Source organism: Mustela nivalis, assembly GCF_964662115.1.
Source record: "Mustela nivalis genome assembly, chromosome: 6".
NCBI lineage: Eukaryota > Metazoa > Chordata > Mammalia > Carnivora > Mustelidae > Mustela > Mustela nivalis.
Window position 1 is genome coordinate 30475963 of NC_139025.1, and position 24932 is coordinate 30500894.

Consider the following 24932-nt stretch of genomic DNA (forward strand, 5'->3'; position numbering starts at 1 on the left):
CGGGGGGCGGTGGTTTTGTTTTAAAACAAAAATAATACATCCTTCTAACAGATTCAAACAATATGAGAATTCATTTTAAAAATTAAGTTTCAACGTTTATTTTTCTAAAGTTTTTATTTATTTATTTATTGTAAACCCCCCTATTCTGCTCACTCCCTATCCCCACCAGTGACTAGGAAAGACTTGAAGCAGGACGGGGTGCACGGGGCTAAGTCTGCCAAGGCCCGGTTGACAAGCAAACCCAACTGCGGAGCCCCTGACTCAAGCCTGGTCCCACTTCTTGCCAGGCCTGCCTGGTCCCCGTGCCTTCGGCAGCCGAAGGAACCCAGTGACCTGCGTTCCCTGCATTTTCCTTCCAGTCTCATCCCTGAGGACGTGGTTTCAAGTTATTGTCCAAGCCTTTATAAAAAAAAAAATTGGGAGAAAAGCCCACAGGAGCCGCCACGTGGAGGGCTCAGGGAAGTTTCCAGTGCTCCTGTCCTTGCCTTATCTGCTGGGAACAAATGTCAGGTTGGAAAGTCTTCTCACTGTTCCGTTTCACAGTTTAAACAAACCCAGGCTTTGCTGGAGTCTTGCAGCAGAACCTGACTGAAATTTCATGAGGGAAGGAACTAGGCCATATCCTGCAAAGTCTGTGGGATGGGTGTGTACCAAACTCAGTTTTTGGTCATTTTAAAGGTTCTAAAGAATGAGGCTTGCAGTGCATTTTCAGATTCTATGAATCTTTCTACACACAGGTTGTCATCGCCAGACCCTTGAGTCTTTCTTGATGAATGGTTTCCTTGTGATTCTACAGACAGACACTGGACAAGGTATTTCCTCACATTCTCTGTGAGCCAGACCTTGTCATGCCCAGTTTACAGATGAGGAAACTGAGATTCAAGGCTCACAGCCAGGAAGTGACCAAACCAGGATGGGACTCAAGGCCAGTCTGATGTCCAAGTTCCAGCCCCCTCCATTCCAGAAGGCACAGCCTGCCCATCTCTGCCTTCTCTTCACCATCTCAGGGACCTATCACAGGCCACCTAGTATTTTAGCAGCTTCTTTTGTGTCCAATCTCCCTTCCTGACAGTAACTTCTGGAGAGAGCCCACAGCCATGCCCAGACACCCTGCCCCCTCAGTGCCCAGAGCAGAGTCTGGCCCCAACAAGTGCTGTTATCATTGGTCACATTTATTGTCAGTTGAATAAAACCTGGCTGGCTTTCAGGAAGACTAACTCAACACAAAGTCTCGGGCTAGCACATCCGTCTTCTAGAAGGATCCCTATGAATGCCTACCTCGCTACTCAAACGCTTTGATCAATACAAATCCCTGGGCCAGGAAGGAGAATCATTTCACAAACGACCAGAAGATCCCCTTCAGTCCCTGGGCTCTAGTAAAAGACTGCTTGGTCAACCGCAGAACATTCCATAAGCATCTGTCACCAGTACAGTCCCTAAGCTTGCTGCTAAGCCAAGCTGACTGGCAAAGCCAGAACTAAGACTGTCCACCCAGAGAGGTGACAAGTTGAGCCCCAAAGGGGACAAGCACACATAAATAAGGGACATCCACATGCAGGGACCTTGGCCAAAGGTGATGTTCTCAGAGCCAGCATACTATGATAGGAAGGTTCCTGAGTGGGGGTTCAAACCATGGTAGCTCCAGCCCTCAGCTCAGCTCCCCTCTTCCTGAACCTTCAGCAGCCACACCATTAACCCCACAGCATCCTGCTTCTGCAAGGTCTTTTGGCCAGCTCAGACTCCTTGGTATGCCTTTGATTTTATCTTTTGCCTGTATCTTCGGTGCATCTAGGTAGGTAAGACTTCCCTGGAGCTGCCCTTACTTCCTTGACGACTAACCATGTCCATCTGGCTCTCCATCGCCAGAGAAGCTGGCCACTGATCTCCCAGGGGTCCAGGATCTGGTGGTCACATCCTAACCAGCCATGAGTCACCATCCTTATGAAGGTGGCCATAGGGCTGAGCACCCACAAGCCAAGAGGCCAGTTTTCTAGATGACACAAAACTTGCTTGGTTCATGAGCTTTAACTCTTGGGTCACCGTTCACTCTGTAAGTGTCCCAGGTGACCCCAATTTACATCTATGGAGGAGGGGGACTCAAACCTGAGAGTGAATTTTGTTCCAGAAGGAACAGCATCTATTCGCCTCCAAGGCAGAACCCAAAACAGAGAAGTCAAGAAGGAAACTCTGGGGCACCAGGAACATGTGCACAGAGCCTGGCCCTGCCTGGGCCTGCAGAGACAGGCCACATTCTAATCCGGACACAAGGGAGGAAACTGCTTCTTTGAGACTGGGTCCAAAACTCAGAAAAAGGAAGTCACGGTGAAAAGGTACATTTGCTTCTTTAAGCAAATTGTCTCAGAGTTCTTGAGGAGAAAGCAGGGCAGAAAGAGGACAAAAGAACAATGGTATTACCTATGAAGCAGTCTGCCCAAAATATTTAATTCGAATTGGATCAGGTCTCTAGATCTATTACCAGTGTAGAGAAAAACAGAAGACATGAAGGAATATGCTAAAAATCACCCAAAATCATGATCAGTAAAATCCCAAATGTAAGGAATTGTACAGGACAAAGAACTCCGCCTTGTAGTTCTCTTGCCTCGTGGCAAGAGAAACAAAAAATATTAAAAGAAATTTAAAAGACTTGTCAACAAAATGCAATTTGGATCGGATCATCGGATCATTTGGATCCGATTCTAACAAACCAACAAGGGGGAAAGGAAGACACTTATGATCAGGGAAATTTGAATACCACCTGGACATTTAATGATAAATAGGAATTATTGTTGATTTTTGTAGGTTTGATAACAAACAGTGTTGGGCTTTTTTTTTTTTTTTTTTTTTTTAAGAATCTCTATGTCTAGATAGAGAATGTATCTCTATCTGTGAGAGATACATTCTTAAGTATTTAAGGATAAAGTTACATGATGCCTGAGATTTGCTTTGATCAGTCCACTGGGGGAGGGTAAAGGACAAGCAAGGCTCGGTCTGTGCTGACAATTACAGCCACGCAGTGATAAGTAGGTAGTGTTCATTACGGTCTCTGCTTTTGTCTAGGTTCTTTACAGGAGAAGAACTTTAATTACAAAAAAAAAAAAAAAGCAAGAGAAGGTCCTTGTGTTTAATCAGGGCTCCAAGACAGACTCTCTCAGAGGCTTTGAACAAACCTTGACCAATCTGAGCCTCATCCGGAGCTGAATGGGTTCAAACCCTGGTTCATCCCCCCCATTCGCTGTGGCTGGATTTCCTAACCTCTCCAGCCCTGGGGAAGCGTTTGCTCTCCTGACCGCTGCTCCCATCACTCTGGCTTATCAGCTTCATCCTGATGGCGAGGAGAAGACTCCTTTGAAGAGGTTGTCCTCCCTCCTAGGACACCCAAATTTCAGAAATGTTTCCCTGTTCTTCCCGATTACGCAGCGCTGGTTCTACACTTCCTCCACAAGCTCAGACCTACATCCTCCTCCTCCAGGTGGTGAGAGCCCCCCACGCACCACCTCCTCCTTTATCAACAATGCCCTCTCCTGGTGTGCGCCCCCCCACCCCCCGCCCCCACTTCGGCCATCTCTGCGCCTGGCTTCCCTTTTGCCTGTTCTCAAGCCCCCCTCCTGCATCCTGGAGGGAACAGTGGGTGGAAGCAGACTCCCTTCCTCGTCCCCTCTCTTGTCCCTCCCCTGTGACGCCACCTCTTACAATGCCCAGAAGGACCTGTGTACGTCAGGAAATAGTGGGGTGCAGGGAAGGGAAGTTAGAAAGAACTCGGGATTTATGAATGCATAATGCTGAACTTTTTGGAAATGGGTGGGCCGGGTGCCAGTCCTCGCTAGGGTTCCTTGACTCTATTCTTCTTACAAAAAGGGCCATTATGAAGGCTCCACGTCTCCCGCGTGACAGGTTAGGAACCGTGAAATTGCATGACGTCATGGGGACAAGGAGATGAATAGGTTTCCCAGCCCCGTCCTTCTTAAGGGCCCTGAGTTCCTGGAAAGAAGTCTGTGGGAGGGAGGAGACTGCTTCGGGGAGTGGTGCAGCAGTTCCCAGTTGTTCCCCAAAGGGGTCTGTGGGATGGCCCCAGACATCAGGCAGAGCACCCTGAGGCCCCCTCACAAAATCCTGGAGCACCTCAATGGATAATCACACCCCCTTCCTCACTTTCAATCCTGCACTCGCCCTACAGGACATCCTGGAAGAGGTGCTCTACTCCAATCTCTCCTTTTTTTTCCCCTTTAAAGATTATTTATTTATTTATTTGAGAGAGAGAGAGAGACTGAGAGCACAAGTGGGGAGGAGCAGCAGAGGCAGAGGGAAAAGCAGGCTCCCCCCTGAGCAGGGAGCCCAACACCAGGCTCCATCCCAGGACCCTGAGATCAGGACCTGAGCCAAAGGCAGACCCTGAACCAACTGAGCCACCCAGACATCCCCCAACCGCTCCTTCTCTGCATTTCTTTCCGGGATCCTTTCTTTACTACCCGACAAGAGAGGTCACGTGGCCCAGTTAGGAAGGTAGATACTGGTAGTCAGTCCTGTAACCCACCATCCTACCTCTGTCATGACTAACCTGCTGGAGTCCGTGCTCCCTTTCCTAGAGGACGAGGAAGCGGAAGTTCAGTTGGTAAAGTCCCTTCCAGTTACAGCGCTCCGGCAGCTCGTTATAGGGAAGGGCACTACCTCCTTCTCCACCAAACTGTGTTTGTGGCTTGGCTGGACCCCACACTCTTTGCCTCTGCCCACTCATCTCTATTTGGAGTGACCATTAACTCACTCTCCCCTCCGTCCCCACCCCTCCTCCTCTCTACCTCTATTTATCTTCCCCCCTCCCCCCCCACATACACCCCATGTCCTTCGCAACCAGTAAGAATGGAGAAGTTTGGGCCCAGGTGCACCCAGTTTCCCCTTGCAGCTCTGAGGGACACTGTTTTGGATACTATATCCATGTATCCAGATGGAAATGCACACTCATTTGCAAGAACAGAAGATATTACGAGATAGCCAACCCAGGCTCTCTAACAGCTTAATACTTCAGAGCCCTAAAAACGGACCAACAAAAATCTCACTAGGCACACCAGTGGTCTCCAGGACTTTGGGGAAGGGACGTATCAGAACTACACTCACATTTATTTTTATCACATCTTCTAAGATGTTCTAGTCTTAAATGTATGCATTCCACTCCTCAAACCATATTAGTATAACAGGATATGTATGTAATTTATAAATACGCATCTCATGGGGCTCCAAGCTCAAAAAGATCTTGGATGCGAGGTGCATGATCAAAAAAGTCTGGAGCCATCACCACTCTAGACCATCTGCTGAAGCTGGAAACAGTCACAGAGCTCTGGGTCCAACCATCAGAGCAACCAAGGAAGGATCCCCAGTAGCCCTCCGCCAAGGCCACACTGGTCAACAGACAACAAAGCTCACCAGGGCACTGGTCAAACCATTTGCCAACCCCCTTGGGGACTCATGCCATGTGATGTCGCCTTCCTCCCAGAGGTCTATTCTCGCTGTGAGTTCCCATCAGCGGGGCTCATTATAGCCAAAAGAACATTGGCACCCACCCAAGGAACCCACTCTCTTTCCAGAACAGCTGGCCATGGCCTTCAAGACTTCTTTTATTTCAAGAGTATACATTCCATTCAAGGGTGAGGAGTGTTGAAGAGAAAGTGCTGGTCCTTTCTAGATCTTTTCTCTGGGATTCACTAAGTTAAACCAGATGCATTTATGATCAAACAGAGAGAATATAAGCTTAGTCTTTAGGTAGATAGATGATAAAGAGACAGATGAAAATAAAGAAAAAACAAATCAGCTTTCTAGATGAGAACCAGAATGTGACAACGATCTAAGCTACTCCTGGGGGGGGGGGGGCAGTCCTGGACACACAGGACACTCAGCAGAAAGGAACTCTGTAGAAAGTAAGTCATTGCTTTATTGGTTAGGACTTCACTGTTGCTGGATTAGGACCTTCCCAGAGCACAGGAGCCTGAGACCCTGTGCTACTCACCCACACACTGGTTGCTTTCATCCATCTGGTATCCAAAGCGGCAGATGAGAGGCCTCGAAATCGTGGGGTAGTTTGGAGCTGAGAGCGGTGGGGCCGCTGCTGGGTATGGACCCGAGTAGGGGTTGGAGTAGGGGTTGGAGTAGGGCCCCCGGTACACTGGGTTTGTTCGGGGGATGCACAGGTACCCGCCGTTTTGGTTAACACACATCATGTCTCCTCGGCAGGCCTCAGGGATGGTCCGGCATTCGTCAATATCTGGAAATGCCAATGAAAGGATGAGGGTCAGGGGCTCCCCGGCCAGGCAGCGCATGGCACATAGTTCAGCCAAGGATCCCAAAGCCACTCTTTACCAGCATCTGCTCCCAAACACGGAGGGCCGCCCTGGCACATCACTGCAGGGGACCCTCAAACGTTGGTGTAACTGAATCACACTGACCAGCATCACCCAGACATCAGCCATCAGAGACCACATCACAATCTGCACCCCAGCCACAAAATCCATATCATCTCACCCACATGTGAAACCCAAGTAGACACTACCAATCAACGTAAGTAGAAGGTAACAGTAAAAATGTATGTATCAATACTAAAATGGAGCATTTATCTGTGAGCGTGCCATCTAAAAACAGCCCAGTGCTCCCATGTACCCATACGACCCCCGGGAAACCCTGGGTTGGACCTCATGATGACTTCCTCTTCTACTCCAAAAAACAGCTGGGTGGGGGAGGGAATCCTTTGCATCAAGGAAGATAAGGTTTGGCTGAGAGCTAGTTCCTTGCAAAGAAAGTGGAAGCCTACTGGCAAGTCAGCTCGCCCTGTGCCAGCGAACAGGTCTGTGTCCAGGTCCGTGTCCAGGCCTGTGGGGGAGACACGCCCACCCCAGACAGCTCAACCGAGACACGTGCACCAACTCCCACCTCGGGAAAGGGAAGTATGCTGAGCTTGATGCCCCGTTCTGTAGCAGTCCATGGATCGATGTCATGCTACACGACATAAGTCACAGGAAAGTCATGTATGATCTCCCTTATATGTAGAATCAAAAAAGCCAAACTCATAAAAATCATGAGTGACATGGTGGCTGAGGACTGGGAGAGGCTGGTGAAGGGCACAAACTTGCATTTATAAGTTGAGTAAGTGCCGGGGAGTTCACAGCCCTCCCAGCGAGGACAGTTCGCCATATTGTATTGGGTTCTCAAACATTGTTAAGAGAGACGCTCTTAAAAGTTCTTGCCGTAAGGAAAGAAATGTGACTATGTGATGTGATGGCGGTGTTAGCAAAGGTTCCGGTGGGGATCGTCCTGCAATATATATGTGTTATCAGATCAACAAGTCGTAACCCTGAAACTCACATAACATGATGTGTCAATCATATCCCAATTTTTCTAAAAAAGAAAGAAAGTGAATTCTGCCAACAATACCTATGAGCCAGGACATGGATTTTCTGCTAGAGCTTCTAGAAAGAAACAAAAGCTTTGCTGACCCCTTGAAGTTGGGCTGGGAAATCCCTCTAAAACCTCAGACCTATAAATAATTACAGATAAATCTATGGATAACTTCTGAGCTGAGCTGGGAGATAGATTTTTGTTGTTTAAACCACTAAGTCTGTGGCAGTCTGTTACAGCAGCCATCAGAAACTAATACAGATGGAGAGCCCCTTGGGGACACAGGTCAATCCATGCTCATTTTTGCCCCCTCCTGGGGTGGGCCACAAAGCAGGTGATTGATAAATGGGTGTTATTGACAGGCACTGTTTTCTTCCATAATCCAGGCCAATACAGGTTTGATAATATCAAGCAGCAGCAGGGAGAGACACAGGCCCACCATCGGTCTGTCATCGAATGCCTCCACCCAGTGCAGGATCCTCCGTGTCCCTCGTACCTAAGCACTGTCCTGACGAGCGATCCAGATCGAAGCCGTTAGTGCACTGTTGCTGCCGGGAAGGAGAGAGGAGAAAGAGGTAAAGTCATGGTCCTTACCATTTTTTTTTTAAACTATAAAAGTATTACAAGGACATCACAGAAAGTTCGAGAAATGCAGTAAAGAAAAAAAAAAAGCATCCATAACACCAAACCTGAATTATAAGTCCTATTTGCCCCCCTTCTTTTTAGTATTTTCTTATAATCACTTAACACTTGGCATTACACTTTAAAACCCCCACTACCAGCAGATTTGAGGGCTGTTTCCTGCCCCAGTTATGAGACGCAGGAGTAATCACATCTGGCCCACATGATAACGAGGCACATCCCAAGTTCATTTCTTTATAGGAGCAGATGGGACTGCTTTTAAGGGCAATCACTCTCTTGCCCTGGGTGCTATTCGACCTCCCCTCCTCGGGACCCCCATGATATTCCCTAACCTAAACCTCTCACCTGAAACAACACAGCAATGCAGCCCGTTTTGTAAGAAAAGTAGAATAGGGAAAATCCCCCTTTTGCAGTCTCGCCAAGACAATTACATAAAGATGCTTCTAGGAATAGACAGGTCTCAGTGGTCCCCTAGGGTTGTGGTCTTCATGTGCAATTTGAGTTTACAACTTTAGGCCTTAGAAAAACGTCATGGGGGCCAAAAGTCCGCATTTTATAGGAACAGGCAGAGCAGGAATGTTTCTAACTATGGGAACCCCAACCCTGGCCTTCCTTGTGCCTTCCAAGGTTTGGATTCCTGCACTGTGGGCTGGTTTTGAGAGATGACGGATTCAGCCTGCATTTGTGGGAGTGGGGTCAGGAGTCTTAGGGCCTTGGGGCAAAAAAAAGGGAGCAAATGAGCCAGGAGGCTGTGCCATAAAGCTCGGGAAAACCAGGAGACTGGAGTCCAGGCCTGGCTCACCAGCTACGCACCAGCGAGGGTTCAAGCCCACCAGCCTCGCTTCAAAGCCTCAACTGTAACCACTGCTTGCAGCTTCCTCGGCCTCCACACCCTCACCTGTAAAATGGGGGTGACAGCGCTTACTTCTGGGTGGCTGCAAGGACTGGATGGATATGTTCATGGATGCGGAGTGCCTAACACGCAGTAACCACAGGACTAGGACCCCTGTCCTCTCCGTGTCTGGATGTCACCATCTGTCACCGTGAGGCTAGGTCAGAGGACTCCAAGGGCCCCCCAAGCTCCAAGTCTCTGTTACTCCTCCTAGGCTCCTTTTTAATCCCTAAGAGCCTGAATCTATTTTGAAATTCTTAATAGGAAGAAAAAAAGTCTTCCCCCATCCGCCTGTGGTCCCTCAGCCCTGCCCCGAGGTGAGGCCTCTCTCATCTGTGAGCCAGAAACAGAGAGGCCGCTCTGAGTTTGCAGGAGGGACGTGCCCACATTCTCAAAGGCTGACACAAACTGGCTTCATAAAGTCTGGGCACTGTGGGCCTCTCCCAGACCCCTGCTGGAGCCTGACTTCCCCACCCCCTGTCCACACCCCTGCCCAGGGGGTCAGTCCAGGGCGGACCCGCCTCCTCCCACCAGGGCTGCGTGTCTGCAGAGACACGCAGACCCACGTGGGCCACAAGCAGGCAGGGCACCACTGCCCAGAAGCCCTAGAGCGCCTCTGACTTTTTAACATTTACCATAAATCAAGCCTGGGAGGACAAACTGACAGCAGCTGCCCGATGCAAAGTCTTGGATTGGGAATCAGAAACCTGGAGTCCCAGCCCCGCCTCTGGGGCGAGGGTCCACCTCTCTGAGCCCACCTTCATCTAGGGGCGGAGCTCAGCTTTGGTGAACTGTAAATTCTGGGGTTCTAAAATGCGTGGCTGGACCCTCTCACCCTGATTTTTAACACGCTTCTAGATCAGACACAACATTAAAATCCTACCTGTGCATTCCCAGGACTCGGAAGACAGAGAGCCAGAATGGTAACAGTAAGTATCCTGCAGAGAGAAACAGGTTGAGAGATAAAAATGCCCAAGTTACTTCCAGAATCCAGACCTGGGGACCAACAGGGACCGCAGGCTGCCTGTGCATTTACAATGGGGACTCCAACTTGTGTATATATTTGGGGGGCTGGGGTGCTCCTGCTCCAGAGGTCAAAGCAGACTCCAGATACCCCCAGCCATCCAACATAAAACCATGCCTCTCTAACTAGTTTTATGTGTTGGGATCATGTGTTAGATGACTTTTTTTTTTTAATAAAAGGTTTTGCTACTTCAAAGACAAAATCTAAAACCCACTGCTGTGGCATGACCCACGCATGGACCAGCTGCTTTGTCTTTACTTCTTGTAAAGTATTTCAGTGTCCTTATTCTGAAACAGGAAAAGTAAACGAGACCATAGCACCCTCAAAAGATGCAAGGAAAGTACCAACGTGCAGCATTTGAGTTCTACGGAAGAGAGATGTCTCGGGAAAGTCTCCTAACCCCAGGGCACACATCACATAGGCCCCAATGGCAAAGAGGGGTTGGGGGACCTGGGCACCCTGGGGAAGAATGGACGCAGAGGGAAAGCTTAGGAGGAGGAGTCTAGAAATTGCAGGTCAAGCCGGCTCTCCATTCCAAAGCCACCAAACCTCTCCTGAGCCTGTGTCTTCTACCCTTCATCACCCACACGCTTCTAGCTAATAAAATCACGGCTGGCACAAGGCTTTAAAAATACAGAATAAAGGGGCACCTGGGTGGCTCAGTGGGTTAAAGCCTCTGCCTTCGGCTCAGGTCGTGATCCCAGGGCCCTGAGATCGAGCCCCGCATCGGGCTCTCTGCTCGACAGGGAGCCTGCTTCCTCCTCTCTCTCTCTCTGCCTGCCTCTCTGCCTACTTGTGATGTCTGTCAAATAAATAAATAAAATCTTTAAAAAAAAATACAGAATAAAATTTTTAAAGTGAATAAATAAAGAAAAATACAGTTCAGATACCACTTCACATCTCTTGGGATAGCTTTAATCAAAAAAAGCAAGAAAACAAGTGTTAGCCAGGATGTGGAGGAATTGGAGCCCTCGTGCAGGGCTGGTGGAGAGGTGCAATGGGGCAGCCGTGTGCCAGCGCCACAGAACATTAAAAATTGATTTACCGTACAATCCAACAATGCCACTCCTGGGGAAACCCCCAGAAGAGGGGAAAATAGGGATGTAAAGAGATATTTGTATACCCACGTTTACAGCAGCAGTTTTACTCACAATAGCCTAAAGCTGAAAGCAACCCAAGGGTCCCTCAGCAGATGAATGGATAAACCAAATGTGGATCGGAGTATAATTCAGCCTTGGTAAGGAAGGAAATTCTGGCATAAGCTACCACATGGATGAACCTCACTGATGTGATGCTAAGTGAATTAAGCCAGTCACAAAGGGACAAATACCGTATGTGCCCGTCTACATGAGGGACGCAGAACAGTTAAAGTCCTAGAGACTTGGGGTGCCTGGGTGGCTCCGTGGGTTAAGCCTCTTCCTTCAGCTCAGGTCATGATCTCAGGGTCCTGGGATCGAGTCCCGCATCGGGCTCTCTGCTCAGCAGGGAGCCTGCTTCCCCCTCCCCCCACCTGCCTGCCTCTCTGCCTGCTGGTGATCTCTCTGTCAAATAAATAAATAATAAAATAAAAATTAAATTAAATTAAATCCTAGAGACAAAGAGGAGGATGGTGGGTGCCGGGGGCGGAGGGGAAGAAGGAATGGGGAGTTAGTGTTTCACGAGGACAGAGTTTCAGTTTTGCGAGATGAGAAGAGTTCTAGAGACTGACTGCACAAGACCATGAAATGTACTTAATGCTACTGAAAAATGACTACAATGGTTCAGGGGAGCCTGGGTGGCTCAGTCGGTTGAGCGTCTGCCTTTGGCTCAGGTCATGATCTCCAGGTCGTGGGATCGAGTCCCACATCCGGTTCCCTGCTCAGTGGGGAGTCTGCTTCTCCCTCTCCTTCTGCCCTTCCCCCCTGTCCCCACCTGCTCATGCTTTTTCTCTCATTCTTTCTCAAAGAAATAAATAAAATCTTTTAAAAAAGGATTTAGTAAAAAAAAAATTTTTTTAAATGATTATAGTGGTTTAGGCGGACCTGGGTGGCACAGTTGGTTAAGCATCCGACTCTGGGTTTCAGCTCATGTCATGATCCCAGGGTTGTTGGATCAAGCCCAGAATTGAGCTCTATGCTCAGTGGGGAGTCTGCTTGAGATTCTCTCTCTCCCTCTGCCCCTCCTCCTTCTCTCTCTCTCTCTTTCTCTCTCTCTCAAATAAATAAATTTTTAAAAAAATTATTATGATGGTATAAAAAAAACTATGTAAATGAAGAGCTATTTAGTGTTATTATTGTTCAGCTCAATAGTGATTTATCTGAGCAACTACTATTTACAAGCATGGACCCTAGACAGAAGAGCAACAAAACCATGACTCCATCGATGCCCTGGAGAGCAGGCTGGAGAGCCACGGGAATTGATTACATCAATACACACTGGTAAGGGCATTGAGAGAAGTACCCAGTGAGCGCCATGAGAGCCAGGCTGGAGGCAGGGACAGGAAGATCAGAGAAGGCTTCCCGGAGGAGGTGAACTTGAAGAACTGCTATATCAACATATACCTCCACTTTATAATCCCTCCCTTCATAAAAAGAATGTTCAGTAGATGACAAAGCTGACTCAGTCCAGGAACACAAGGCTCATCTGAATTAGCAACCCCAGGTAGCTGGAGGGCCCTGGACTTGAGCTGACATCCAGGGAGAACAGAACCTTGACTTTGTACTAGAAGACACAGGCCCACTTCCTTCATCCGGTGCCCAATCCAAAGAATAAAGACCCCGAGGGTCCACACATTTTCATTGTGTCTAAGTGCCTGTGTGAGCCAGATTCTAGAACGCCGGAGACAGCTCTGACCTTATAAAGTGCAGAGCCAAATCCCAGGGTTTTTTGATATTTGCGACGGCCAGATTTATATCTGGAAGGAATGAAAGAACAATAACAAATTTATTTTCCAAGCTGTATATTATGAATTTCAATGTTTTCCTGTTTCTTCACATGAAGTTTCCTTTCGCTTGGTTATAAAACCCTGTCTCGTTTATGTTGGAGACAGAACAGCCTGACTGCAGTGGGCTCCAGGAGCTAGTGGAAAAGGCATGCTAACCCCATTTCTCCCCCAACTCTCCGACTCCCAGTTCCCTTTGGCCGGAGGGACAGGTCTCCTCGGAAAGGTCCAGCCTCAAGCCTGGCCTCCTAAATGAGCCACAGCTGAGTCCTGGGGGCCCAGTGAATTTCAGGCCAGTCCATTGAGAGGTTTTTCCGAAAAAGAAGGAACCCACGCCCTGCTATTCTCACGAACAGTTACACCTTGTCATGAAGAACTCCAGAAAGCTCTCAAGATATAGGAGCTATAGAAACTATAGAAATTCTAGGGGTGACTTGGATCTCATAACTGGTCCCCAGAACTTTCCAAAAACAGGTGGGTCCACCCATTTTGTGCACCAGCCCAACGCATAAGCAAACCCAGAGGGGCCAACTGAGTCTCAGGGCTACCTGTCAGAGAAGTGCTGGTCCCCGGTACAGCATCAGCCCACACCCACCCCCCGCCAACACACCCACAGTTCATCTGTCTAAAGCAGCGACATTTTCAAGAGTTTACGAAAGACCGTGCCGATATAATCTAGATAAAGTTCTTCAAGGTTTAAGGATTCCTTGACTGAAACTGCAATTTCCTTAAAGAACAGCAAAACATTTGCTTACATGTATTTCTGTCTGCAGTCCCCACTTTTCATTGGCTTGAAACTTCTGGGTCGCATGCCCTTTGTGAATCCCACAGAGACATAGAGCAAATCCAATTTCGGGATGTTCGGCTAGTCCGTCCACTTGTCCAACAGTCAGCCAGTCCAGCAAAATAATAGCTAGTGAACTAGTAATTGGTTTCCCAGCTTTATATATATATATGATATATATATATATATATATATATATATATATATATCCTAAAATGCCACACGAATTTGCTGCCCTTTCAGTAAAGTAAGGGTGAGCATCAAGCTCTGAGGTTTTTGCAGACTTCCCTCGGATGCTGACTTCTGAAGCCGTATTATAAAATACCCACTCCCAAAAGAAGGCTTCAAGATGGAAATTACAGAGGCGCAGCTTTTTGTAATTAACAATATCATTGCATCACTAGCTAATGCCTTTTCCAATATCCTGACACAGCCTGAATTCCAGCCATAGCCATTTTCCACCCATCAGGTTTTTAGTAAGGTTTCCAGACCCTGGAGGAAAAAAAGGTCCTGAGCGGGGGGAACCTACCTTTTGAATCCTGGCATGTCCAAGATGTGCGAGCAGGAGCAGCGATGGGGAAAAGAAAAGGAGCTGGCAGCGCGGGACCTCGGAGCCGGCCCTGAACTTCGGCTCCCTCTGGGCCCTTGGGGCTCGCCCGTGTTTTATTCCAGGGGGACGAGCCAGTCGTGGGGAGGACAAGGGGAGAGCCTGGGTCCTCCGAGCCACTGGAGAGCCCACAGAGAAAGCACCTGGTTTTGCTTAGCCCTTTTCAGTAATTCAGCATTAAACCAATTGGAGGAGGAATTTTAAAAATGAACACTTCATTTTCTAAGTATGTTAAACAATGCAAATGGGGCCTCAGTCTGGACACAGCTGGTTCAGATTACAGCGCTCACCAACTGGCTAGACTCCTCACAACAATCTTGGGGCGTCTGCCAGGACCCAGTGCTGGGCTGGGAGGGGAGCCCCGGCCCGCCGCCCCGCCGGAGCAGCCGCACTCGCGCTCCCCGCATCTCTACCGGAGGCGATTGGCGGGCAAGTGCAGGGGGGCGGGGGGCTGGGAGGGCCCGTTGACCCTTTACTTCCCACCCAGTGAGGACGGCGGTGCCTGGGCCGGCGAGGCGGCCGGGGCGAGGCGGGGATGGGGGAGTGGGAGGATCCAGCACCCCAGCCCTTGGGGAGCCCGGGGACGCCCGCGAAGGTCATCTTCCGGCAGACGGAGGACTCGAACTCGGGACAGACACAGCGACCGGACCCGAATCTAAGGATTTACTGGGGAGTCAGACCCAAGGATGCAGAGGCCTGGGGAAAGCGACGGGAGACTCACGGTTTTCTAGAAGAAGGGGTGGCGAGCACGAGGGGGTGGGGAAGAGGAGGAGGATGGAATCTGGCTGAGGCTAATGCAAGACACAGGCTTGTGCAATGCAAACCTTCCCGAGCCCACGCGCCCGCCCCGCCCTCGTCCCCTGATTCTCGGGGGACACGGTCCTCCTTGAATTAAACAGTGTCCAGGCACCGTACTCGCCGTCCACCGTACACGGATGCAATGTCGTCTTATATATCTCAATAAAGATGAAAAAATTATAATTTTTTTTTAAAGCGTTCCTTGGCTCGAAGGGGATTTTAACAAGTGAAATGATTTGAAAAGACAAAAAAAGGACCCTCGGGGAAAGCAGAATGATGGATAAGAACCTAAAAGCATGGGGCACCTGGGTGGCTCAGTGGGTTAAGCTGCTGCCTTCGGCTCGGGTCATGATCTCGCGCAGGGTCCCGGGATCGAGTCCTGCATCGGGCTCTCTGCTCAGCAGGGAGCCTGCTTCCCCCCCTCTCTCTGCCTGCCTCTCTGCCTACTTGTGATCTCTCTCTCTGTCAAATAAATAAATAAATAAATAAAATCTTTAAAATAAAATAAAAATAAAGCATAAGGGTCAGTGTTTCACATTCATTGTATTGGCGCAGGGAGGAGGGGATTGTTAAGTTATTTCTTTCTCTTCCTTTCTTTGTGTTTTTTGTTTTTTGGGTTTTTTTTTTTTTTTTTGGTTTTTGTTTTTGTTTTTGCTTTTGTTTTGTTTTGTTTTGTTTTGTTTTTTAAGCATTGGAAACTTCTCCTGAGATGAAGTCTTCCCAAAGACACCCTTCTAGAAAAAGACCAAGGTGGGATTGGCAGTAGTCCAAGCCCCTCCTTCCCCACCTGCATCTTCCCTTGGGCCCATCAGAAAGAACTACCTACAGCTGGAAAGGCCCTGATGCAGTCCTATCTCCTCACCAGGACTGGGTGCTGCGGGGATTAGGACTCCATGTCACTGGAGTGGGATTAAGAGAGGTTAGTTAACTCTCTCATGCTCACACAGCTATTCATTGATACAACTGAGACACCAAAGTCTACATAGTTAGCCTATTCATTGATACAATCAATTCATTGATTAACTTACATAGTTAAGCCTTCTCAAAGACCACCTTTTTATTTTTATTTATTTTTTTTTTTTAAGATTTTATTTATTTGTCAGAGAGAGAGCGCGAGCGAAAGTGAGCACAGGCAGACAGAGTGGAAGGCAGAGTCAGAGGGAGAAGCAGGCTCCCTGCGGAGCAAGGAGCCCGATGTGGGACTCGATCCCAGGACGCTGGGATCATGACCTGAGCCGAAGGCAGCTGCTTAACCAACTGAGCCACCCAGGCGTCCCAAAGACCACCTTTTTAGTAAGTAAATGAAATCCTACCCTAAAAGTGCATTTGGGGCACCTGCCTGGCTCAGTCAGAAGAGCATGCCACTTTTAAACTCAGGGTCATGAGTTTGAGTCCCGTGTTGGGTACAGAGATTACTTAAATAAAAATAAAATCTTTTAAAAATATAAAAATAGGAATGCCTTCAACGAAAATGTCAGGATACTAAGAGTTACCAAAACTGAGCGTCTACTATACTATTCTATTTACTCTATGGGCTAAAATCTCCCATGATCAAACATTTTTTAAAATACATTATATTTACAAGGTTGTTCACTTATCCCAACCGAGGAAGTTTATAAACAGCCTTAACATCCATCAGTCGGGCACCAATAGGGTGAAATAAAGGAGGGGACTTCCAAACCGGACTATTGTGCAACCAACAAAAAAAGCTAGATGAGTTAGAGTACACACTAGACAACTCCTTTTATCTACAATTCTGAATGAGGTAGTGACTTTGAGGAGCACTTCTGGAAGCTGATAACATTCGAATTAGTAGTTTGGGTCCTGGTTACACAGACGAGTATCTGCTTAGGATTCATGAAGTCTCATGTATATTAACATTTTATTAACTTTTTTTTTTTTAAAGGGCTGAACCATCTCCTTGTGTGCTTGGTATTAAAGCATTTCCAGCAAAGTCAAAATGGTAGAATATTGGTAATTTTTAATAGTTCCATAGGATATATTAATAAGTGTAAAAGCAAGTTGTAAAAGCATTTAGTGCATGCCACCATTGGAGAAAAAAAAATATACACGACTTCTTGCTTGTGTATGTAAAGAAAAGACACTTCCTGAAGGACACATGGGACAGTGTTGGTGTAGTTTGTCTCCTGGGAAGGAAATTGGGTAGGCAGCCTGGGGAAGAGAATGGAAGAAAAATTTTCTTTTCAAGGCTCACCTTTTGGTATAATTTGAATTTTGTACCATTAGCACATACTACCTATTCAATATATTAGGTTACTTTAATTTAAACATATACTAGTGGTGCCTGAGTGGCTCAGTCTGTTAGATGTCCAACTCTTGATTTTGGCTCAAGTCATGAGATTGAGTCCTACATCAGGCTTCACACTGGGCATGGAGTCTGCTTAAGATTCTCTCTCTCCTCTTCCTCTGGCAGTCTCCCACTTCTCTCTGTCTCTTTTTAAAGAAAAATAATAAAAATAAACATATATTCTATTTACATAGCGCTATTTGGGCAGTAAAGGAGAGTTTTAAATGACTTAGTCCAGATACCTCACTCAGAGTATCAACTTTCTTGAAGGAAAAGGAGGGAGAGAAAATCAATATACCTGTTTTCTAAAAATTGAGCGAACTGAGGATCTTGAAACCAAAACTGCCCAGGGACCCACCTTGGACCAGAGATTGTTTCTATTTTAAAACTCCAAAGTTGGAAGAGGGGAGAGAGGGTTGCTTGAAAGTCTTGGTCTTTGTCTTGGTTTCACCATCTACCTACTGGGTGACGTTGGGGGAGTCACTTAACCTCTTCACATCTCGGTTTCCTCATCTTTAAAAGAGACGTAATATTTACCCCTCAGAGTTGTGAGAATAAAATAAAAGTTGGTTATCCTCACGACTGTCACTGCATCCAGATCCTTACCCTATACAATCTCCTCCAAGATATCTCTAATAACCAGCGAATTATCCACTTCCACGGACAAAAGGGAATCATCACTTCACTAAACAGCCAGGGTCACCATTGTTAGAAAGTTCTGTCTTGAGTTGAGCAGACATCTCCTTTCCTATGTGCTGCTCCCCTCTGCAGCCCTGGGCTACTCCCCCTTCTACATGGCTTCCAGCTTCCTTTTCGGGAAAACAGCTCCCCCTCCTGGCAGTGCTGGTGTCCTCTTCCCCAGGAGCAGCAGCCCGCGTTCTTTCAAGGGCGCCTCCTCCCACGTCACGTGACTCTGCTGCCACCGCCCAGTCTCCTCCCCCGCGGCTGCGCTAGCCTCTTGGTCCATACTGATTGGGCATGGACAAAAACAACCCGTGGTACAGGCTAACACCCTCTTCTTCGTCCTGTGTTTGGACTGCGGATCCTCCTTCATGGAGAGCGAGGTCTTCCATGTGTCCCTCTTAAACTGTCATCCATTGTCCAAGATCTTTTTCAACATGAACTTTACTGTGTAAAATATGAAGTGTCACCCCCAGCTTCAACAACTAGGCGTCTGCTGACCGTGACTTCTTTTTGACTTTGTCAGAGTTATCAATAAAACACTAAGACTCGTGCTGGAGTGATGTGCTCTGTCCAAGTTGGCCCAGATTTGAAGAAAGAGAACTCTCTTCAACATTTTGAGGCAACTGCTGATTGTCTAACTTGGGGTGCCACCACCAGCTTTTCCCACTCATGTCCCCATCCATGAAGACTTGGTAAGAGGCTTTGTCATCAAACACATCAAAACACATGTTATCTATAGCATTTCCCAATCCAGAAATTCTGTTTTAAAAAAAGGGAATGGAGTTTGCTGAGCATGAACTACTAAGGGGAATCTTGCTGGCTCCTTAGGGACCATCACTTCCCTAAGTGTTTTCCTTTTTTAGTTGCTACATCCCGAATCCCAACATCTGCCCCTCCTGCCATCATCAGAATCAAATACAATCAAAGTTATGACACAACTTCACAAAATGTACATGGTAGTGAGCCTCTAAGAGTTTATCATCTACTGAATGGGACCTTCCTGGCTCAGGAAAGCTCAAGTCCTCACTGTGCCATGGGTTGGAACACAGATGGGCTGTATTCTGTTTGTTTGTTTGTTTGTTTGCTTGCTTGTTTTTTTTTTAAGATGATATTCAAATGGGGGGGGAATTCACAAAATTATACATTTAATGATACATTTTGACTGTTAAGTTGTTTAATGTTTTACTGTCCAAAAATAATTACATCACAGTGCCTTTCTGAATGCAAAGGCAAAACAGGGAAGACAATGTTATTGAATGTCTAGATCAGGCTAGACTCCACACAAATTCTCTTCTATGACCACCATAGAAACCATAGGAACCACCTATGAAAACCCTCCATTCTGCAGATGAAGACAAGACCCAAAGGGATTAGGGCCATGCAGACAATAAAACCAAACAAACAAATTCCAGCCCAAACCAAGTCTGTTTGGCTCTAGTTTCCTCATGCTTTTCAGTTATCAAGATTTGCTTTCTCTGACTTGCTGGTTACATGGCTGGTTTGTTCCTAGCTCCCCGCAAACGCTCCAGAACTCCATGGGTCCTCCCATTATTACCTTCTCTTCTTATTTTCATAACATGAACAAAGCCTTTCACTTCTTATATTATCCAAAGTTGGCCCCCAAAGGTCAGAAAACTTAAATAACTGACAGTGCCCAAGTAAGGCACTGGGCTGTGTGGCCTCATGGTGCAGGTCTTCCCAACCTGGGGAAGGGGAAAACTTCTATTGTCCAGACGTTCTGTGGCTCCTGCTCTCCCCCTCCTCCTCTCTCTCTAGCTCGTCAGTGAGCCCATGTGTCAGCCACCTCCTCACCACCTACTCCCACCTTGGCTATGGGACCTCTGGCCATGCCCCACCATTCACTCAAAATGGTACTTCCTAAGTTTTCCAGTGATCTCAGGGCCAAATGCAATGACTTTTACTCTGCTCCTAACTGTTCCTCTGTCCCTTTGAAAAATTTGACCATTAATGACCCATTTTCTCCTCTATTGGGTTTTAAGTTATCCTGGTTTTCCCACTATGACCCTGACTGCATTTTCTCCAGCCCCCTTTCTCTCTCTCTCCACTCATCAAAGGGTCTCCCAAAGTTAGATCCAGACTCTGTAGTCTTTCCTACTACCCTCCTGGGCATAGTCACTGGTTCCAGAGCTGTTAATGGGACATAGGTCTCATAAATAGTCAGTTATGCTGATAACTCTTGAATAAAGTCCTCTCACCACCCCTAGCTTCTCTCTGACTCATGTTCAACTTCTTATGGGCTCCTTCCCCCAAATCCATTTCTCCTCTTGACTTATCACACATCACATCAAGGAAATGAGTTCACTGTGAACTAATAAGTCAAAAGGACTCTAGACTCTAGTGGTAGTTTTTAGTTTGCGGTTGTTGGTGGTGGTGGTTTGTGTTGATTTTTTTTTTTTAATAGAGATACCGCAACATGTTCTCACATCACATTCTGTAGGATGGTGGTCTAGGGCTACTCTGGCAGCTGTGTCCCTTTAAGGTATCAAAGATTCAGGCTCCATCTCTCTTGCTGCTTGGCAATCTCTAGAGTGTTGACTTCCTTCAACTTGGTCCAAAATGGCGCACCACCACCACCACCAAACTCATGTTTCAGGAAGTAGTATAGAAGCTGATAGTAGACCCAGCTGCAAGGGACACTGGGAGATATAGCCTGTGTCCTGAGAGATCATGAACCGACTTACCTAAGACTCTGGAGTTCTCTTGCTGTGACAGCAGAGAATGGACATCCGAGGATAAGCAGCTGCCTCAGCCGGAAACCCTAAGGAGCCTCAGTTGTGTCTCTATTTCCCTTGACTTGTTTCTTTTCTATAGTAAATATAGTTCTCCATTGTCATTCATGTTACAGAGTTTCCTCAGTTTGTCTTTTGCCTTTTCATCTCACAAAATTTTTGAAACATGTACCTTTTACATTTTTATGTATTTGGATGTCTTAATCCCATCCTTCACGGTTGCTGCCCTCGGTGTCATGCTTATGCTGAGCATACAGTGAACTTTAGAAATATTGGTTCTGGGACGCCTGAGTTGCTCAGTGGGTTAAGGGTCTGCCTGCGGCTCGGGTCATGGTCCCAGGGTCCTGGGATTGAGTTCCACATCCGACTCCTTGCTCACTGGAGAGTCAGCTTCTCCCTCTGCCCGCTGCTCCCCGTGCTTGCGCTCTCACTCTCTCTCTCTCTCTGATAAATAGATAAATTCTTTAAAAAAATAAAGAAAGAAAAATATTGGCTCTGTTTCTTTGGAGAACCCTGAAAAATATAGGACCCTAAGTACATCTTTAACCTTGTTGAGCTTCAGGTTTTCAGCTATAAAATGGGGGCAAAAATAACCACATGATGCTGCAATAAAGATAGAATTCTGTTCATAAAGTACCTAGAAGGTGCCAACACACAGTAGGCCTTCAATAAAGGTTTGGAACTTCTTCCCCGACTCTCTCAATAGGGCCATTAAGTTTGCATTGACCACGGGAGGGCACAAAGAGTTCCCCCACCAGTCTTGAGGATATTAAAAAGGACATTGCCTGGAGGAGGGGACCGAGTCCTGAAACTCTTAAATCATTTATTGTAACCCCTTAATTTTACAAATGTGAAAACAAAAGCCCAGAGCAACTCATTTACCCAGGATCAGAGGATTAGGGGCATAACAAAAATTGAAACCCAGATTTTCAGGGTTTCTTCCCTGATGACGATGGGTCTCTAACTGTACTTTAACCAACTTGTTCAAAGACATTAGAATTTTCTGCACATGCTTGGAATTCTCAGGAAATTCAGCAAATTGTGAAAACACCTGGGCTTTTCTTATGGATTATTTTAACTGGCTGTGGTTTTAACATATAACCACATGTAAAATATGGGATCTCTGCTATAAAAGACTTCAGGCAAGCCACACCCTTTGTCATGGGGCCCCAGAGCTGCACCCCCCAAAAAATAGCTATTGGCACTTGTCTATTTGCCATCTCTATTTCGTTTTTGTGTCTGTTTTAGACACTTTATATGGATTGAGGTTAGGGCAAACTTAATATGACTTTATGATGGCATGATTTTCCAATTATCTCATTTCCTATTCACAATCCACGTAAGATTAGCAGTTTCCAAATTCCTCAATTAATCAGACCAATAAAATCAACACCCTCAAAAATTAGAGGGAATGATATCATCTGTCAACTTTGAATTTTGCCAAAGTAAAATTAAAAATTTACACTATTATATATGTCATCATATTGCACAAAAGAAAGGACTTTTAACAGCAAACATAGGACAGAATTTGCAAGTCTTCCTGTACATCCAGATGGGATGACAAATTTTTCTTAAGCTTATTTGAGAGAGAGGGAGGGGGAGACAGTGTGAGCAGGGGGAGCAGAAGGGGGAGCAGAAGGGGGAGAAGTGGGTTCCCGAGTGATCAGGGAGCCCGATGCAGGGCTTGATCCCAGGACCTTGAGGTCATGACCTAAACTGAAGGCAGACGGACGCTTGACTCACTGAGCCACCCAGGCACCCCTGGAATGGCAAATTTTAACAATGCACCTTGGAGAATTCAAGAAGGGAATTATCATGCATTATTTTATCTGTTGTCCTCCAAAAAGCAACAAAATTGACTCCTTACTTGTTAAACAGTTTCAAGATGTGCAACTGTGAAAAAGCTTTCAAAATAAAGAACAAGGAAGAAGGGGCGCCTGGGTGGCTCAGTGGGTTAAGCATCTGCCTCTGGCTCAGGTCATGATCCTGGGGTCCTAGGATCAAGCCCCACATTGGCTTCCTGGCAGAGCGGGGAGCCTGTTTCTCCCTCTCCTTCCACCTGCTGCTCCCCCTGCTTGTGCCCTCTGTCAAATAAGTAAACAAATAAAATCTTGTGCACTTTGAACATACTTTAAGTTCTGTCCTTGCCATCCTGTCTTGGAAGCTTTTGTGGACTAATCCAACAATCGGGCCCACACAGTTTCTTCTGATGCCTTTTTCCCTGAAACTGGGTTATACTTTCTTCTTTGTCTCACAATTTTCTTCTTGAAATCTGGACAACCTGGATTATACTGGAGCAACTATGGTATTCCGATGTATTTTTCTGATTTTTTTTTTTAAAACCTAATTTTATTTGAACTGAGGAAACTGGTCTCCCCCATGGGAGAATGCAGCTGCTGGTGTCTCTGCTGTTTTCATATTTATTTATTTATTTGTTTGTTTGTTTGTTTATTTATTTATTTATTTTTTAATCTTGTGCTCTGGCATCCCACAGGTTGCTCCTGCATGACCTATGTGGCCGGGCACAGATTGGGAAATGCTCTGAGGCCAGTCCTTCCATGGCTTTCTCGGTTCTAGTCTCCCCGCTGCCTTCCCACAGGGCGGCCCCTCGCCCTATCCGGAACTGCGATCTCAAGACAAACAGAGCTGACTTTTCTCCCCGTTTGCTTCCAAGTTCAGCACTTTCAACCGACAAAGTCAAAGTCTGTGCAGAGTCCACACCCCTACCAGCAGGCCGCCCCCTTGGGCAACAAAGCTCCTAATTTGCATAATTAGCTTTCGCAGCTTTCCTGATGAGCTTGGTGCTAGGAAAACTGGGAGGTTTGGGGGAGCCCCAGGCAGGAAGGCCTACAGACTCCAGTGGTTCTTATCTGAAGCTCTAGATGTTTTTCAAAAATCAACAATTTTCAGTTTCTTGCCTGCCTCTGGTCAATTACCAGGACCTCAAATGGTTGTTTTTTGACCATTTTGGTTTCCTACTTTTTTTTTCTTTCCAGGGAATGGGCTGACCTTGTCCCACTGCTATACCAGATGTTTCTAAATATCCTTGTCTCTTATGTGTTTGAAATATTTCTCTCTCTCTCTCTCTCTCTCACACACACACACACACACACGTACACATTAAATGATGACAGCAGAAAATTATTTTTCACCAAGGAAAACTAATGTCCTGGGGCAGGGGGGAGGTGGTGAGCAGGGGAATAGAAGTGACAAGTCTTCTAAAAACAGAAATGTTCATTTCTCAAGTAGCAGTTCTGTGGATAATTGATTTTTACCATCATCAATATTTTTCAGCACAGAAGCTAAAGTTGGCAAGGGCAAGCCTAGGGAGAGGGGCCCCGGTTGAACACGTGCATCTCGGCTGCGTCTAGTAATACAGCTACACGTGGGGTGGTAAATGCTCGAGGGAGAGGACTTTGAGGGGATTCCAAAAATTTCAAAAGACTACACATTCCAAGTAAGTTTTCCAAAAATAAAAAATTACCTCATTAGTCTAGAACTTGTAACTCCATCTCCATCACCCTCTTTATTCACGGAGAGTGCCTGCAAATCCCCCTTTTTAAAGGGATTAATGTGTTAACTCACAGATGACAGCATGGGTTCCTTAGACACACCTCGATGGAAGGAGCTGCGCAGGAAACCTGAAGCAAATATTTATGACTTTTCCAAGTCTTTTCTTGAAAGGAAAGCATGTTTCCCTTCAGTCTGGGATAGACTGTCCTTTGGTAAGTGTTTGCATTTGCCCGGGGTCAAGAAGGGCTTGAGGCTGATTCCCCATTGCTAGAGGAAAGTGTCTCACAACACAAGGCCCTTCAGCATTAGTTTTTTAAGCATTTTATTTTTAAAGTCATCTCTCCACCCAGAGAAGAGCTCAAACGCACGACCCAGAGATCAAGAATCAAACGTTCCCCAGACTGAGGTGGCCGGGCATCCCCAAATGCCACATGTTTTAGAAAAAAATCATGTTGCTTATATTTCTAACAGACCAAAGATAACTAGGAAACAACCCCACCAAACTCTTTACATTAAGTTAATTGTGTTTTCAATCGAGATTTAATTTCTGAGGGTCAAAGGATGCTGGAGCTGAACACAAGAGGACTCTTGTGAAAACAGTCACAGATGAAAATGATCTCAGTTATGGTATCA

General features: G+C 46.6%; 1 protein-coding gene across 2 annotated transcripts in view; it reads right to left on the reverse strand.

The window, feature by feature from the left end:
- FBLN5 (fibulin 5) overlaps positions 1-15046 on the reverse strand; it is a 65061-nt gene extending 50015 nt beyond the window's left edge. The window contains exons 1-5 of one of the 2 annotated variants that reach the window (XM_082733974.1): positions 14968-15046; positions 14169-14365; positions 9795-9849; positions 7874-7925; positions 5996-6250 (exon numbers count right to left, since the gene is read on the reverse strand). In XM_082733974.1, coding sequence (XP_082590100.1) covers positions 5996-6250; positions 7874-7925; positions 9795-9849; positions 14169-14185 — 379 coding nt within the window. In that variant the 5' untranslated portion in view covers positions 14186-14365; positions 14968-15046. Of the gene's footprint in view, positions 1-5995; positions 6251-7873; positions 7926-9794; positions 9850-14168; positions 14653-14967 lie in introns of those variants that run through there. The other variant, XM_082733973.1, reaches the window with a different exon arrangement.
- Positions 15047-24932: the final 9886 nt, after the last annotated feature.